General features: G+C 38.5%; 1 protein-coding gene across 5 annotated transcripts; it reads left to right on the forward strand.

The window, feature by feature from the left end:
- The first annotated feature begins 1672 nt into the window (after window positions 1-1672).
- Window positions 1673-16614, forward strand: im:7147486 (zinc finger protein 423). Of its 5 annotated transcripts, none has more exons than XM_049480172.1 (4): window positions 1673-1820; window positions 8992-9039; window positions 12000-12579; window positions 12847-16614. In XM_049480172.1, exons 3-4 carry the CDS (start codon window positions 12039-12041, stop codon window positions 16101-16103), a joined length of 3798 nt encoding a protein of 1265 aa, XP_049336129.1. In that variant the 5' UTR covers window positions 1673-1820; window positions 8992-9039; window positions 12000-12038; the 3' UTR covers window positions 16104-16614. The 5 variants fall into 5 exon arrangements, with proteins under 5 accessions (XP_049336129.1, XP_007250877.3, XP_049336128.1 ...); XM_049480171.1 differs by adding an exon at window positions 8096-8230 and having other exon boundaries at window positions 1714-1820; window positions 12000-16614; XM_049480169.1 differs by lacking the exon at window positions 1673-1820 and adding exons at window positions 1913-2118; window positions 8096-8230 and having other exon boundaries at window positions 12000-16614.
- Window positions 16615-18345: the final 1731 nt, after the last annotated feature.

Raw genomic sequence — 18345 nt, forward strand, 5'->3', positions numbered from 1 at the left:
ACCAGTACAGGGTTCTTGTATGGAAGCCCATTTCCGCCACCTGAAGAAAAAAAAACGTCCTCAACTAAGTCATAATTATGAGATAGAAAAGTCATAATTATGGGATAGTAAGTCATAATTATGAGATAATAAGTCATAATTATGAGATAGTAAGTCATATTTATGAGATAAAAAGTCATCTCATAATTATGACTTTCTATCTCAATTACGACTTTCTATCTCATAATTATGACTTAGTATCTCATAATTATGACTTTCTATCTCATAATTATGACTTAGTATCTCAATTATTACTTTTTATCTCATAATTATGACTTACTATCTCATAATTATGACTTACTATCTCATAATTATGACTTACTATCTCATAATTATGACTTAGTTGAGGACGTTTTTTTTTTTCTTCAGGTGGCGGAAATGGGCTTCCATATTCTTGCACCATTTTAAAAGTCAAATTTAATGCTTTTTAAGACCCTTTTAAGACCTCAATAAATATAAATTAAGACCCAAAAATGTCATAATTTCTCTCCCCTGTCACGTTTGCTAACTTTCTGCTGACATTAGTATGTTAGCGAACTTGCCGCTAATGTTATTAGTATGTTAGCGTACTTGCCGCTAATGTTAACTAGCTTTACTAACGTTAGTTCTATCACCGGTAAGGTTATCTAGCTCGTTTAAGCTAGCTAAAATTAGTATGTTAGCTAACTCGCCGCTGATCTCAGTTCTATCCTTAGTAACGTTAGTTAGCTCACTTTAGCTAGCTAAAGTTAGTAAGTTAAGTTAGTATGTTAGATAACTCACTGCCAATGTTAGCTAGCTTTTCGCTAACCTCAGTTCTATCCCTGGTAACGTTATGTAGCCCGTTTAAGCCAGCTAAAGTTAGTATGTTAGCTAGCTAGCTGCTGACGTTATTATGTTAGCTAATTCGCCGCTAACCTCAGTTCTATCCCCGGTAACATTAGCTAGCTCATTTAAACTACCTAAAGTTGGTATGTAAGTTAGCTTGCCGCTAAAGTTAATATGCTAGCTAACTCACCACTTATGTTAGCTAGCTCTCCGCTAACCTCAGTTCCAAACTGGTAACATTAGCTAGCTTGTTTAAGGTAGCTACAGTTAGTATGTTAGCTAGCTTGCTGCTAATTTTAGTATGTTAGCTAACTCGCCACTTACCTCAGTTCTATCCCAAGTAACGTTAGCTATCTCTTTTAAGCTAGCTAAAGTTAGTATGTTAGCTAGCTTTCCGCTAATGTTAGTATGTTAGCTAACCCGCCGCTAACCTCAATTCTATCCCTGGTAACGTTAGCTAGCTCGCTTTAGCTAGCTAAAGTTAGTATGTTAGCCAGCTTGCCGCTAAAGTTAGTATGTTCTCTTTTATTTTTTTATTTAATACCTGCAGCAAATTTACAATTTAAGACTTTAATAACCCATATTTTAATTTAAGACTTTTTAAGGAACTGCGGGAACCCTGCTGTATGTGATAATCAATGTTTTTTACTCACAGTGCTGTTTAAAAAAAAAAAAAAAGACATTGAAAATATAGTATAATGCATATGATAACTGGTACACAGTTCCACGTATAGATGATGATGATCTGCTGATTGCTGTGTTGGTTTAGTTGGATTAGAGTCAGAAACACACAGCTTGCTTTTTTTTTATCAGCAGATGTAGAGTAGCTAAGCTTGCTACAGGCAGGCAGGCGTGTGATCAGTCTTGTGGGAATATCTCAGAGGGCTTCCTTCCTCCCCTCCACAGTGGATTGGACTTTGGTGCAGCCCTGGGAGGCTTCGCATTCTCAACAAAGCTGGACCTGGATGCAGCCTGTAAGTTAATGCAGTCTCTTTTGTCATGTGTGTGGGTTCTATTTAGGAGCTTTTATTTTGAAGAAAGGTGCAGCCTGCTGAGAAAACCTGCCCGCGCGCTCTGCTTTACTAACCCACGCCTAGCAGGGACGAGGCAGCTGCCCAATACAGTCTGCTGCTCGCTCGCACGCTCGCGCCCTAACAATGTGCGGCTAGCCGGAGCACTGGCGGGCAGGCGGGCTGCAGGCCGGGCTCAGCCGCTCTGAGTGCGGTTAACTCGCGAACAGCGCGGTTAGGAGGCTGTAGAGAAGCGGCGCAGGTAAGCGGAGTTCATCGTTAGCGTTTTTAGCGGGATATTTCTGCTAAAAAACACGCTATTAGCTACGCTTAGCTAGCCGAGCATGCTAGCGAGCTAGCCATCTGGATCCCAGGGGGTGTGGGTGTTGTGTCGATTTGTGCTCTCCGTCCATATGCATTACTTAGTGGCTTTACGCATGCGCGGACCACAATTTAAATATAAATGTTTTTATACATGTGTTTTTCATTATTATTCTCTTATTCTTGGATAAATTAATCCATACACGCTGACAGCGATGCCAGAAGCATGTTAATGTAAAAAAAATGAATGAATGAATTAGATGCTATTTCCTGCATTCTTGTGTATTTTTATCAGATAGATAGATACTTTATTGATCCCCAAAAGAGGAAATTCTAGACATCCAGCAGCAGGTATGCATAGTACACAAAAGTTACAAAAGAATGATAAGATATAACGATAATTATAAAAGTACAATAAAATGTAAAGTATAAAAGTACCGTCTTTAGTGTCTGTGTATTGGAAGTAGTGCAGTTGAAAATGAACACCAGTTGATGTGCATAATGTGAGGATAACTGATGTCAGCCATACAGACAGTGCAGAAACACAGTTGTATAATAATTTTAATTTAGTAGTGCAAACTTGAAGAAATGTAAACAGTGGACAGTAAACAAACTACTAGTGCAAAATATGGTAAAACTATAAAAATAATGGAATAGGGCATCTCTGAGAGTGTCTGCAAAGATAGGGGTGTGTCCATGAAGTGACCAGAATTGCTGGGGGAAAAAAAATCATGTTAACAACACCCAGCTAATTTTACCTCCAGAATTGACTAAATTCACAGACTATTTTAGAGGCAGATTTGACAAGTCCTTATTTAACTAGTCCATATATATATAGTAGCCTGTTTTTAAATGTACTAGATGATAGCATTATTGTACACTACCCGGCCAAAAAAAGTCCCCACCTGCATTTAAGTAAGTAAATGATGTGGGGTTGATGCTGCAGTTGGTCTGCAGGTCTAGGTTCAGCAACAGTATGTGCTGAAAGAATGAGGTCAGCTGACTTCTTATCATGACAGGCCTTAAAAACAATGATTTCGTGCTTTTTATTTTATTATTTAGTGAATTACTCTTTAGTATTTTGTTGTTTTAGATGTAAAACAACATTTGTAATGGGTGATGTATTTATCTTTGCGAGCTACCTACCTTGATAGCAAAGAAAATGAGTACACATTATTTTTAATGTTTTAATATTTATGATGGAAAAACTTCATTTTTACAGTGCTTACATCAGTTAAGTGTTAAGGCTAAATGTGCTCCTCAAATTATAATTATAATTGTTATGATAGTCCATCTTTACACTACAAGAACACAGTACATGCTGTAAGAAGCATTTAGTACACAAATAATGAATGTATACATATTTAATGTATGTAAGATTAATACAAACATCACATATTGCATAATTAATAACGTTGGATCAGTGTTGAATAAGATTCTGAGCTTTCAATGCATTAGTGATGGAAAATAAACGTTGATTTAAAGTTGATATTGATATCTGAGTACTGTTTCGTTCAGGTAAGCTAACGTTTACCTGTGAGTGTACACTGTGGTAGCACGTTTTGGCAGGGTAGCACAAATCGGCAGCACACCCCGGACGGACAGGGCGACGAGGGAACCTCTGTGCACAAATGTATGCATGCTAACTCGCGTGCTGAGATGCAGAGGTCACTGTCGTTTGTGTTCACGCGATGAAACGCGCTTTCTGTAGGGTTATGAATGTTAAGTAGATGTTGATTTTTTTGGTTTTCTGGCATTTTGCCCGCTAGGCGTTTGGAGGGGCGGATAGGCCCGTGTCTCTGTCTCGCGCTGGCAGTCGCACTGATGTGCATGATCCTTCAAAGCCACTTCAATCACGCACGGTTTGTTTTTCAGCGCACGTGGCTCACGCGCTTTCGGTAATGACGCTGAATTCGTTATACTGTGCGTTGCTGCTTCTGCGCACCGCGCGCGCTCTTAAACAGCACGCCGTGCCGCGGGAAGGGAGCCGCGAGCTGCGGGCTGGAGCTCTGACCGGGTTCAGTCACTGTGCAGTAAAACCAGAACAAACAAACCACCAGAGCCGATAAAATACTGCCTTAAACCCCATTTCCGCCACTTAAATTAAACAACAACTCATGCATTTCCCACCATTAATTACATTTCCATTTCATTTTAGTAAAAATACGACTATCATTATTTTGAGGTTCTAAGTCATTATTTTTGGAAACTAACTTGTAATATTGAGATATGAAGTCATTAGTTTGGGACACTATCTCTAATTTATTTATGTCTAAGGTTCTCATTCATTATTTGGGGATACGAGGTCATTATTTTAAGGTTCTAATTCATTATTATGGGATAATAAGTGTTAATTTGGGGGTACTAAGTTATTATTTTGAGATACTAATTCATTATTTTGGGATACTAAGTCATTATTTTTGAGACACTATCTAATCATTTTAAGGTTCTAATTCATTATTTTGGGATACTATGTCATTGTTTTGGGGATACTAAGTGGTCATTATTTTAAGATACTAAATCGTCATTTTGAGAGAGTAAGTTCTCACTTACTAAGTCATTATTTTGGGATACTATCTTACTTTTAGATACTAAGTCATCATTTTGGGATACAGTCTAATTGTTTGGAGTCTAATTGTTTGGAGTCATTGTGTTGGGACACCAGCTTATTATTTTGTGATACTGAGTCATTATCTTGGGATATTATCTCATTATTTTCAGATATTAAATCATTATTTTGAGGTACTATGTTGTCATTTTGAAACACTATGTTGTAATTTTAAAATAATGAGTCATTAGTTTGAGCTTCTGAGGCATTATGTTGGGATACCAGCTTATTTGTTGGAATACTATGTCGTCATTTTGGAATACCAAGTCATCATTTTGAAATACTAAGTTGTCGTTTAGGGATACTAAGTCATTATTTTGGGGTACTATCTCATTTTTAGATACTAAGACATTATTTTGGTATACGATCTAATTAGTTTAAGGTTCTACGTCATTATGTCGGGATACCAGCGTATTATTTTGAGATACTGAGTCATTATTTTGGGATATTATCTCATTATTTTCAGATATTAAGTCATTATTTTGAGATACTAAGTCATCATTTGAGATACTTAGTCATTATTTTGAGATACAATCTCTTTATTTCAGGACAATGACTTAGTATCTCAAATTGTAATGCTAATGTTATACTTATTTCTATTTATATTTAGCTAAAATATTTCTAGTAACAGTATTGTGCACAGATGAAACACTGATAACATCCAGTGGTTTCTCTCGATTTTCCCGTTCTCTTCCCAGCTGGAAGCTGAAATACTGCCAGATTGGCACATTGGCAGCTCCTTCTGGACATGCTCCTCCATTTTCTCCCTGCCAGAGAGCAGAACTCATGCATGGAGGAGCCGAAGAACATGGAGTAGAATGTAACATCGGCTGTATGTTGCATATAGAGAAACACTGATTCAATAATGGGGATAATATATAACTGATAGTTTATTTTTAAATATATATATTTAAGCTAATTCCATTGATACTTCATGTCACTTCACATAGATTGTCAAACCTAAGAGGAAGCCTGTTCCTGGCAACAGTTGCTAGGCTGTTGTTGTGTAGTCTCTAGGGTTACCCTTTTTGCTAGGTTGCTAGGTTGTTTCTATGGCAGTGTATATATGTGGTTTCCAGGTTTGGCCTGGGGTATCCCATGAGGCTGGTTTGGTGATGCCAGTGCCTTTGTTGTGAGTTTTCAACCTTATTCATTAGGGGTGTGCCATTGTGTATCGTACTCAGTAATATCGGCAACATTTTTGAATATCGTGAACAATATTATACCCTGAAATATCACCCACCCCTAATTATCATATCAGGGTACTACTGTTTTGCTGTTTTTAGCAAAAGAAAATGTACACTGTTCTCATTTCCCATTATATATCTACTTTAGACAGATTAGATAGACAGATATGTCCAGTATCATTTATTTTACTTTATTCCTGGACATATGGAGATATTTGGAGTGCATTATTATTAGTATTATGACATTCTGGATCATTTACTTTTGTTACAAATCTGATAAAATTCTTGCATTTTTAATATCTTAGTTAGGGGTGTGCCATATCATATTGTATGCAATAGTAAAATGTATTTATTTTATTTTGTTGCAGTAGTGTAGTCTTATTTTTTTTTTAATTAAGTGTTTTGTCATATCGCCAAGAGTATCGTTATCGCAAAAATACCATAAAATATCATGAAATTATTTTAGTCCCATTTTGCCCTATTCATATACACACTGCGTCCACATGTTTGTGGATACCCCTTCTAATGAATGCATTCAGCTACTTTAAGTTGCATCCATTGCTGAGACAGCTTGTCTAGTCCATGTACAGAAGTACTGCTAATCATATAGGACTCATTTATTATATCATCATATTATATTGGAGCAGGGGTGGGCGATATGGCCCTAAAGTAATATCATGATATTTCATGGTGTTTTTGCGATGCTGATATGACAAAACAATGAATTAAAAAAAATAAATTCAAGAGTACACTACTGCATTAAAATATATTAAATTTTATAATTGCATACAATATGATATGGCACAACCTTAACTGAGATCTTAAAAAATACAAGAATTTTATTAGATTTATAACAGAAGTAAATGATCCAGAATTTCATTATACTAATAATAATGCACTCCAAATATCTCCATATATCCAGGATTAAAGTAAAGATATATATATATATATACCCCTGTGAGGCGTCTGTTTCTCAAACTAGAGACTCTAATGTACTTATCTTCTTGCTTAGTTGTGCAACGCGGCCTCCCACTTCTTTTTCTACTCTGGTTAGAGCCTGTTTGTGCTGTCCTCTGAAGGGAGTAGTACACACCGTTGTAGGAAATCTTCAATTTCTTAGCAATTTCTCGCATGGAATAGCCTTCATTTCTAAGAACAAGAATAGACTGTCGAGTTTCAGATGAAAGTTCTCTTTTTCTGGCCATTTTGAGCGTTTAATTGACCCCACAAATGTGATGCTCCAGAAACTCAATCTGCTCAAAGGAAGGTCAGTTTTGTAGCTTCTGTAATGAGCTAGACTGTTTTCAGGTGTGTGAACATGATTGCACAAGGGTTTTCTAATCATCAATTAGCCTTCTGAGCCAATGAGCAAACACATTGTACCATTAGAACACTGGAGTGATAGTTGCTGGAAATGGGCCTCTATACACCTATGTAGATATTGCACCAAAACCAGACATTTGCAGCTAGAATAGTCATTTACCACATTAGCAATGTTCAGAGTGTATTTGTTTAAAGTTAGGACTAGTTTAAAGTTATCTTCATTGAAAAGTACAGTGCTTTTCCTTCAAAAATAAGGACGTTTCAATGTGACCCCAAACTTTTGAACGGTAGTGTGTATATATATATATATATATATATATATATATATATATATATATATATATATATATATATATATATATATATATATATATATATATACTGGACAGATATAATCTGTCTCAGTAGATATTATTTAATGGGAAATGAGAACAGTGTGAATGAGAACCCCTGATGTGATAATTAGGGGTGGTGATTGGGATTGAGTTGTGGAGATGTGGAATGAAGTATGTTTTTTAGAAATGATGGTGCTCATTTCAATACTTTTTTGAAGAGATGAGATGGGGTGATGATCTTCCAACATTCTGACCTCATTAATGCTTTTGTCAAGCATTTCCTGAAAAGTATAGACTGTTTGAGTTACTCTAACAAAAACAAGATGTACTACTTTTTAATAAACTTGATTTAAGATAAAACAATGTAGTGTATATACTGGTAAAAAATACATTTATATTCTTTATGTGCTATGTACAACCATAGAAAGGAGAATGTCATGCATATATTTCCCTCATTAGTTTAAGGTGACAAAATAGAAGAAATGAAACTACAAGCTCCAGGGAGAAACCCCTGCAGCAATGCTAAGAGCAGGATTATGCTCAGATTCAGCCAAGCGAACCCATCTGTTACACAGTCCAGACAATAAAAACAACAACAAGGTACTGCAAAAGCAACACAGAAATTCCACTTCTTTGAGACAAAATTTAATTGGAAGACATCTGCAGTAAATGTCTGGAAGAGCATCCTCATTCCTCCAATATGTTGCACTAGACAACTAAAATAATACAATAACTTGTGTTAGGAAAATATTGATGTATGGAAGTATCACGATAAAGAAACTCAGAATACATTTTCAATTATTATTTCAATGGAAAGATGGGGACAGGGTTTAAGTCTGGCCTTGAAATGCACAACATTTTAAAATTAAGATTTTCCACTGTAAGGAAAAATGAACCCTTTGTATTGTGTTTAATCAATGACCATTAGATTAGAAGTGTCAAACTCTGTTGTTAGATCTTGCTGTTCTGATTGGATGGGGGAAAAAAAAAGTTATTTTATAAAAATGACAAGCAAGCATATTGCTTTGCTTATAGTATCGCAATATATTTTGTACTGAGTTGCACATCGTGTTGCCAAGTTCTGCCAATACACAGCTCTACAGTATATTACACAAAATGATGTTTTAGGGTGCTCAGTCATATTTTAAAACAGGATATAGTTTTAATTAAATGTTTAATTATTTAGACAAAGTGAGGAAACATGTTTTTTATGCAGTATAGAGAAATAGTGGTTACAGAATAAAGCGTTCTACCTTCAGGTTCATTTCTGTATGTCTATTTTGTGAACTATTTTGTGTACTGCTACTCTGGAGAATGCTGTTTTGGACAATATGAACTGAGTTGAATGTGATCTTTTTCAGGCCTGATGCTTCGCGGGGTGCTGGTGACCCTGCCGACAGTCATTTGCTGTAAGTTAAGTTTGTGAATATAATGCCTGTTTCTGTATAAAAAGACAGCAGTTTTGGGTATGGTCATTACTTGCTTTTAGATAGCTGAACCTAAATACAGTTGGATAACACCAATGTTACACTGAACCCTATTTCAAGTGTACAAATAGCTCCATTTTTGTTTGTGAAAATTTACTAATTTATGTTTGATTAAAAAAAAAAAAAAATATATATATATATATATATATATATATATATATATATATTTTAAATAACCAAATACATGAATCACATTCTTCCAGTAAAGTGTTTTAAGTATAATATTAGCAAAAGTGATCATTAAAAATGTCCATACCTGCATGCGTATAGCCCTACAGTTGTGGTCAAAAGTTTACATACACTTGTAAAAAAACATAATGTTATGGCTGTCTTGAGTTTTCAATAAGTTCTACAACTCTTATTTTTCTGTGATAGAGTGATCGGAACACATACATGTTTGTCACATAAAACAGTGATAAAATTTGGTTCTTTCATAAATTTATTATGGGTCTGCTGAAAATGTCACCAAATCTGCTGGGTCAAAAATATACATACAGCAACAAAATTTGTCAATTTTGGTGATGTAGCGAGTTGTGTCAATCAAATTAGCTTCATGTCATGGCCTCTTCACTTCTTGTAAGTGATTCTGATTGACTACAGCTGTTGACTTCTCATGAGCCCATTTAAATAGGGCTCATTTGACCCAGTGATTAGACTCAGCTACAAAAGCTACAATGGGAAAGTCAAAGGAACTCAGTGTGGATCTGAAAAAGCGAATTATTGACTTGAACAAGTCAGGGAAGTCACTTGGAGCCATTTCAAAGCAGCTACAGGTCCCAAGAGCAACTGTGCAGACAATTATACGCAAGTATAAAGTGCATGGAACAGTTGTGTCACTGCCACGATCAGGAAGAAAACGCAAGCTATCACATGCTGCCGAGAGGAGATTGGTCAGGATGGTCAAGAGTCAACCAAGAATCACCAAGAAGCAGGTCTGCAAGGATTTGGAAGCTGATGGAACACAGGTGTCAGTCTCCACAGTCAAGCGTGTTTTACATCGCCATGGACTGAGAGGCTGCCGTGCAAGAAAGAAGCCCTTGCTCCAGAAAAGGCACCTTAAGACTCGGCTGAAGTTTGCTGCTGATCACATGGACAAAGATAAAACCTTCTGGAGGAAAGTTCTCTGGTCAGACGAAACAAAAATTGAGCTGTTTGGCCACAACACCCAGCAATATGTTTGGAGGAGAAAAGGTGAGGCCTTTAATCCCAGGAACACCATGCCTACTGTCAAGCATGGTGGTGGTAGTATTATGCTCTGGGGATGTTTTGCTGCCAGTGGAACTGGTTCTTTGCAGAAAGTAAATGGGATAATGAAGAAGGAGGATTACCTCCAAATTCTGCAGGAAAACTTAAAACCATCAGCCCGAAGGTTGGGTCTTGGGCGCAGTTGGGTGTTCCAACAAGACAATGACCCAAAACACACATCAAAAGTGGTAAAGGAATGGCTAAACCAGGCTAGAATTAAGGTTTTAGAATGGCCTTCCCAAAGTCCTGACTTAAACCCCATTGAGAACATGTGGACAGTGCTAAAGAAACGGGTTCATGCAAGAAAACCATCACATTTAGCTGAACTGCACCAATTCTGTCAAGAAGAGTGGTCAAACATTCGACCTGAAGCTTGCCAGGAGCTTGTGGATGGCTACCAAAAGCGCCTAGTTGCCGTGAAAATGGCCAAGGGACATGTAACCAAATACTAATGTTGCTGTATGTATATTTTTGACCCAGCAGATTTGGTGACATTTTCAGCAGACCCATAATAAATTTATGAAAGAACCAAATTTTATGACTGTTTTTTGTGACAAACATGTATGTGTTCCGATCACTCTATCACAGAAAAATAAGAGTTGTAGAACTTATTGAAAACTCAAGACAGCCATAACATTATGTTTTTTTTACAAGTGTATGTAAACTTTTGACCACAACTGTATATCACCATTGTTCAGTTAATAATTTAGTGAAATATCTTTAGTTGAATTTTTCAGGTTTTCTATTTAACATTAGTGATGCTGAATTGTTACAATACACTCCATGCTGTCGGTGCTGGGGAAAAAAAAACAGAATTGCTCTATGCTCTTTAAAATAATATCAAATAAAGGTTCTCTTTAAACTTTTAGAAGGGGCTTTTATAGAGCCAAAAGATGAAGCTTTTTTTTTCTTTTTTTCTCTCACTGGTAAGGACACTTCACAGTGTTGTGAAGTGTGTCCTGAGCAGAATATCAAGCACAACCCGGCGCCAAGCGTTGCTATTGTATTTCATGTTGTTGCCAGAGTGCTGCCAAGTGGTTGCTTTGGTATATTTGTATTATTGTTACATTCAGGGGGAAGAAAATCTAGGGGGAAAAAACCCACAATACTATTTTCAGAAACCAACAACCATATGTTCGATATAGATATACAGTTTTTATAATGAATATATATTGAATGGTAGTCAGAGCAAGCAATCTGAGGTTGAAACTGTGTTGTAATCGCAAAGTATGCAAGATACGTCAGTCATCAAAATCTAAAGGAGAATGAGAGCTGTAAATCTGATAACAGCACAGTTTACATATATTTTGCAACTCAATACAAAGCAGTTGGACACACACAGCCACTAAATAAGTGAAATGTTGTAACCAGGGGCAGAGGAAAGAGAATTGTGTACCCTAGCCCTTGATGACTTTTAATCATGCATGCATTTTAATGATCATGAGCACCTTCCCTGTTCCTTCTGAAGTAAGGATGATCATTCTGCCTGCTAAATTGCATAATCATAATTTATTTTTCATTGCCATTTGCTATTTTTGAATGTGCACAGATTGATGTTCTTAAGATCTAGTAAATTATGAGATTAAACATGACTGTTTTCCCATATTAATTCATCCTGTGTTCTTTTCTTTTTTTAGTTAACTTCTGAGTGAACAACCTCAAAACAACAAGTCAAAATGCTTGGTCTTCAAGAAACCAGATCTGCTGGAACTCCCTCCACCAAGACCTATAATTGTGTGGCATGTTCAGCCACATTCAATGGTTTAGCATCTCTATTAGTGCATCAAGCCTCTCATGCCAGTGAAATCTCCGACCACAAAGTGTCTGCTTTGCCTACTTGCAGTCACTGCAGTGGTTTGTTTGCAAGCAAAGAACTTCTGGACAAGCACCAGTGCATGGTGTTGCCCCCTCCTGTTGCTCCAGATGTGCACAAGAAGGAACATGAAATTAATACACAGGTAAAGCCTCAGGTGGGTGAGCCAAGTATTACAAATTCCGAAGCAGAACTTGAAGACAGCTTGAAGACGGCTTGCAGCCATGATGCCCCAGTTGAAGTTCCCTCACAAGAGACCATCACTCAAGAGCATATGGATGTTGGGTTGCAGCCATCTGATTCACCTACATGCATACCTATCTTAGATTTACCTCCTGTGCAAGACATTGTTGCTCAAGAGCATATTGAGGAGTTGCAGCTATTGGACCCCTCCACATGCATACCTAACTTAGATTTACCTCCTGTGAAAGAAACCGTCACTACAGAGCATCTAGATGATGGGTTGCAGTCATGTAATCCGTCTGCATGTATACCCATCTCAGATGTACCTCCTGTGCAGGAGACCATCACACAAAAGCATATGGATGATATGTTGCAGCCATTTGATCCGTCAGCATGCGTACCTATCTCAGATTTACCTCCTGTACAAGACACTGTTGCTCCAGAGCATATCGAGGAGTTGCAGCTATTGGACCCCTCCACGTGCTTACCTATCTTAGATTTACCTCCTGTGAAAGAAACCATCACTACAGAGCATCTGGATGATGGGTTGCAGCCATCTGATCCACCTGCATGTATACCCGTCTCAGATTTAACTCCTGCGCAAGACACTATCACTCAAGAGCATCTTGATGATGGCTTACAGTCATCGGAACCCTCCATACCTGAAACGCTCGCAGTAGGAGACCAATCTTTTGCAAGTGAAGCTAAGAAGATAAAATTGGAGAATCTGAGCAATCACTCTGACAGTGAAGAATCAGCAAATGAAAGCGAGAGATCAGACTCGAAGAAATCGCTGCTTAAAATGCTTGCATCTGCCTACCTGAACCGCAGGCCGCCAGCTCAAATACAATTGGAGCAAAGCAAGAGGACCCTTCCCCCACGAAAGGTTTCACCAAGAGCACCAATACAGAACCCAGCAGTAATATCCACTTCAAGCTCTTCAAATTTCATGGACCAATTAAGACAAAAGATGGCTAAATTTGGCCCTAATAGAGAGGGCGTCAAGCAGGCCGGCGGCATGGGGAAAGTCAAGCCTAAAAAGAAAAAATTAAAAAGGATTATCTCTACAACCAAAATATTATATCCTATAGTGGCTCTTGAGTCCTGTCAAAAAAGCTTGCAGGACAACATGGAGGGGAGGCATCAGTGTGGTGTCTGCAGCAGAGTTTTTCAAGACGTGGACAGCTTGATAATGCATCATGCCTTGCACAAAAAGGAACGTGTGAAATTTTGCCGTCGCTGCCGGCAGTATTTGATCTGTGTCATTTCTGTTCCAAACAATCACGTCTGTTCTATCTCGAATATAGGGCCGTCCAGACATTTTACATTTGTAAGGAAAAGCTTCCTGACCTCAAACAACCCTACAATGCTTCACTCTCGGAAAATGTTCCACTGTACAATGTGCAATCGGAGCTATACACGCAGGCACAGCCTCAACAAACACAACTGTCAGTGGATAGCCTCTCTTAAGTCCTCTGCCACTGCAGCCAAACAAGCTGAGAATTTCCACAGCTTGGGTGAAGGATCTAGTGCTGGAAAAGGACTTGTGTCATCCGAGCAGATAAGTGTTGGTGTGAACACAGGCAAACTTCAGATTGTAAAGTCTGAGGATCTCCGTGCTGATTTCCCTAACAAGGAGACAAGGTTAGTGCAGAAACCTTCCCCTGTCAAGTCAAACATTCACTCTGGTTCCGCCAAGAGTTTCCCACCGTTTCTTGCCAACGTTTCTAAAATCAATTCAGCAAAGTTAAATGTCAACTTTAATTCAGCTGGGCCTACATCTTCCCGACTTAGAGAAAGAAATATCAGAAAGGGAAGTGAATCAGAATTAGACGAGAGCCAGTGGACAGTGCCTTTGGATGACAATGAAATTGAAGTGATGGACGTTGATGAAGGAAAGCGTGATTCGGTGGTGGCACCCAAGAACAACTCTGATGATGATGTTATTTTAGAACCTACCGTTAAAAGTCAACCCAGCTTGCTCCTTTCAGGTAGAGAATTTCAAGTGCACATCTCTGAAAAGGGTGTAAAGCGTTTTTCTTGTAACAGATGTAACAGAAGCTATTCCCGCCATTTCACTGTACAGCAGCACCTTAAGATTTGTAGTGCAAGAAAACTGAGAGAGCAACATTCTTTTGGAAAGGCCGGTATCCTTGCCCTGAAGAAGAAGTTTCCGTGTCCACTTTGCAGTGCATCATTTACCCGGAAAGACCGCATGAACATGCATAGAAAGAGATGCCAGGCAATGAGAAACCCCACCATGTTGGCGGGTAATAGGATGTTGGAGAAGAAAAATGAAGCACCCCAGGGAAACATGTTTGTGTTGCCCCCAGCAGCTAAGAACGACGTCAGACAGGATAACAATAAAACCAGTGCTGGCAGTGGAAACTGGGGGATTATGTCATTACCCTCTGTGCTTCCCAGAAAAGTGACCTGCGAGTGTGGTGCAGTATTCACTTGCCCAAGACTTCTGTTCGAGCATCTGCAGTTGCATGCAATGGAGTCGTACATTTGCTCCCATTGTGGTGAAAATCTGAAGTCTTGGGCCGAGCTTGAAGCGCACCAGAAACTGCATACGCAGGCACAAGTACAGCCTCAGCAAAAGCAACAATTTCAAACATCGAGTCAAAGTGTAAAAAGCCAGCCTCAAGATGTGTTGAAGTCACCTTTGAGTAACAGACCTCTCCCAGAAGGAAGCGTTTGCCACAGGTGTAAAAAGATCTTCAGAACGCGCAAGTCCATGCTGCGACATTTGAGGCTGAGTTGCAGAGGAGAAATTGCAGTTCAAAAGAATCACACTTGCTCTCGCTGTGGAATGACTTTCCAAAGTCAGTTAGCCCATAAGGTTCACGTTCAGAGCAACAGTTGCACCCCATCTTACAAACCTATTCGCTGCCCAGTTTGCGTACGCTGGTTCAGTTCCGTGGATGGACTTAAAAAACATTTGCTTACACACAGCCAACAAAAGGTTTTGACGTGCCAGATCTGCAGGCATAAGTGCTCAAGCCATGAAGATCTTGAGGAACATAAAAGGAATATCCATGGCCCGAAGAAAGCTTCCGCATCACCGACTCTTCAGTCTGCACACGTTTCGCAAAGCAACCCATCAAATGCATTTCGTTGTCAGATATGTCAACGCACTTACCCAAAACTCCAGTCTCTGAAAGACCATTTGAGGAAAGTCCATCGACCGCAAGGCATAAACATGGTCAACCTTAGTGCTTTACAGCCCAAAGCTGGTGGACTTCCGTCATCAGCAGCAATGGTGCAGCAAAGCCAGTCCAAGCAGCTTCAGTGTACCATTTGTGCACGCACCTACCCAGATATTCAGTCCTTGAGAAACCACAGGCGAAGAGTCCATCGCATTCTTGGTAGTGGACTTCAGCCATCGAGAGGACCTGTACAGCAAAGCCATTTCAGTCAGTTTCAGTGTCACATTTGTTCACGCAGCTACCCAGACATGAGGTCCTTGAGAAACCACAGAAGGAGGGTCCACCGCCTTCTGGGTGGCCTTGAGATGTTCAAGGGAACACTTGTTCAAAGCCTGGACAATCAGTATAAGTGCCACATATGCCAGCGTAGTTATCCGGATGTAACATCCTTCAAGAACCACAGAAGACGGGTGCACCATATTTTAGGGGAGGTACCTGACACAGCAAAAATGGCTGCACCAGACATTGTAGAGTTAAAGGAAGAGCCAGAAATGCTTCCCGTCATATCGCTCGATGGACCCCAAACACGATGAGTGACCGTCAGCCATTTAACCAGTTTAATCCCAGCTGAGGATGTTGATGTTTGTTCACCGAACCTCTTCTTCTGTTTTTTTTTTTTTTTTTGTTCTGGAAAGTAGTTGGAAAGTGTTGAATCGTGATAGTGTGTGTATATAATGGACATTTAGTAAAGCAGAGACCCTTTCTTAACTTTCAAGTTGTTTGTGCCCATAAAGTGTAAATACTCATCCCTATGTTGTTCTAACGCATATCTGGTAGCTGTTTAAAAAGAAGTTATTGACAAATGCATGCAGAGCTTAAAAAGCAGAACCATTGTAGATAAAGTTTTGTTATTTTTTTTGTTACTTTTGTGCGTTGTCAGTGTATTGACAGTAACAGTGTCCATGAAAACTTGTTTTGAAGCATCAGTTGCTCTATGCTGTATCAATAAATACTGTGCTTACTGTTCTTAATTTTGTATTAATCGTTGGTTATGCATGCTTAGTAAATGTGGCACCGCAATAAAGCAATGTTTACTTGAGTGAATATTGTTTCAGCAGTTAGTTAACATATGCATTTGTGTTCAGTACGTTTTCATTAGTAAACTTTAAGCTAAACGTGTTTCAGTGCTATGCACTGACATGCTTGTATTGCATCCCATGATTTTTGTTATCCACCAATGAAGCTAAAGAATGCAGCACTGGCCTGTGGGATAAGCATGCTTAATGCATTAATGCATACAGAAGGAATGTAAATGTGATTGCCATAGTCAAGGACCTTTCTAGCAGTAGACATGTGACACTGAAAATCAAAATTTAATATTTGATTATCTACCTGGCACCCACTATCAGGCTACACTTGAACTCAGATAATTGATTTTAATGGGATATAGTTTGTGATGAACCTGTGATGTTTAGCAGCCTTTACACATAACCTATCAGTCTCATATGGAGCATCTAATTATTTCCTTCAGTTTCTAATTGGCTGAATTAAGTGTAATGGACAGGAAACCTTTAAGAAGGTATATCTTCAAAAGGGAGGGTGCTGATGGTATTAATGAATGCCAGTGTTTAGAACTAGTTTTTCAGTGTCAAGAAATCTGTTCTTTGTGTTTCACAGATACAGATATTTCCAAAAGCCTAACACTATTTTTTGTTTATTTTTGTAGTTTAAAAAGTGGGTTAATTGACTTAAAATTAACACAATATTTTCAGTTTGGCTAACTATGAATTTTAATTTCAATAAATGTTAATTATAGTTATTATACAGTACCAATCAAAAGTTTGGACACATGTTCTCATTCAGTGTTTTTATTTTTTTATTTTTCCTATATTATAAATGAAAACTGAAGTTATCCAGACTATGAAGAAACACGTAAAGGAATCATGTAGTAACTTAAAGTAAAGTAAGTGTTAAACCAAAATACTCTGTGAAGCATTTAGGTGCTCTTACCTGGGGAGCTGTTAGCATGCGGTTTCTGAGGCAGTTAACTCTGATGAACTTACCCTTTATAAAGAGGTAAGTCTTGCTCTTCCTTTCCTGGGGCGGTCCTGATGAGGGCCAGTTTCATCATAACAACCATAACTTAAATATAAAACATGCTCTGGTTTGTTTAACTCTTATGTTTTTGATAAAATGAGAGACCACTTAAAAAAATGAGGAGTTTTATTACTTTTACCAAATAAAAATCTCTGGATTATAATCAAGACGAAGATGGATGATGACTAGCCTCAAAACAAGCTGAACTGCTTGAATTTTTGCACCAGGAGTAAAGGCATAAAGTTATCCAAAAGCAGTGTGTAAGACTGGTGGAGGAGAACATGCTAAGTGTGATTAACTACCAGGGTTATTCCACCAAATATTAATTCCTGAATTCTTAAAACTGTATGAATATGAACTTGTTTTCTTTGCGTTATTTGAGGTCTGAAAGCTCTGCATCTTTTTTCTGCCATTTCTGATTTTCTGTAAAAAAAATTACCTGTAAAATGACCTCCAGCAGTTCACTAATATCTATGTTTGCGCTCAAACTGTCAGAAACAGACTCCATGAGGGTGATATCAGGGCCCGAAGTCCACAAGTGGGGCTCGTGCTTCCAGCCCAACACCGTGCAGGGTGATTGGCCTTTGCCATTGACGCTCTGTGCTCTTCACGGATAAAAGGAGATTCACACTGAGCACATGTTATAGACCTGATAGAGTCTAAAGATGCAGTGGAGAACGTTCTGCTGCTGCAACATCCTCCAGCATTACCGGTTTGGCACTGTGGTGTGGGGAGGCG

This window comes from Astyanax mexicanus, chromosome 6 (assembly GCF_023375975.1).
Source record: "Astyanax mexicanus isolate ESR-SI-001 chromosome 6, AstMex3_surface, whole genome shotgun sequence".
Lineage (NCBI taxonomy): Eukaryota > Metazoa > Chordata > Actinopteri > Characiformes > Acestrorhamphidae > Astyanax > Astyanax mexicanus.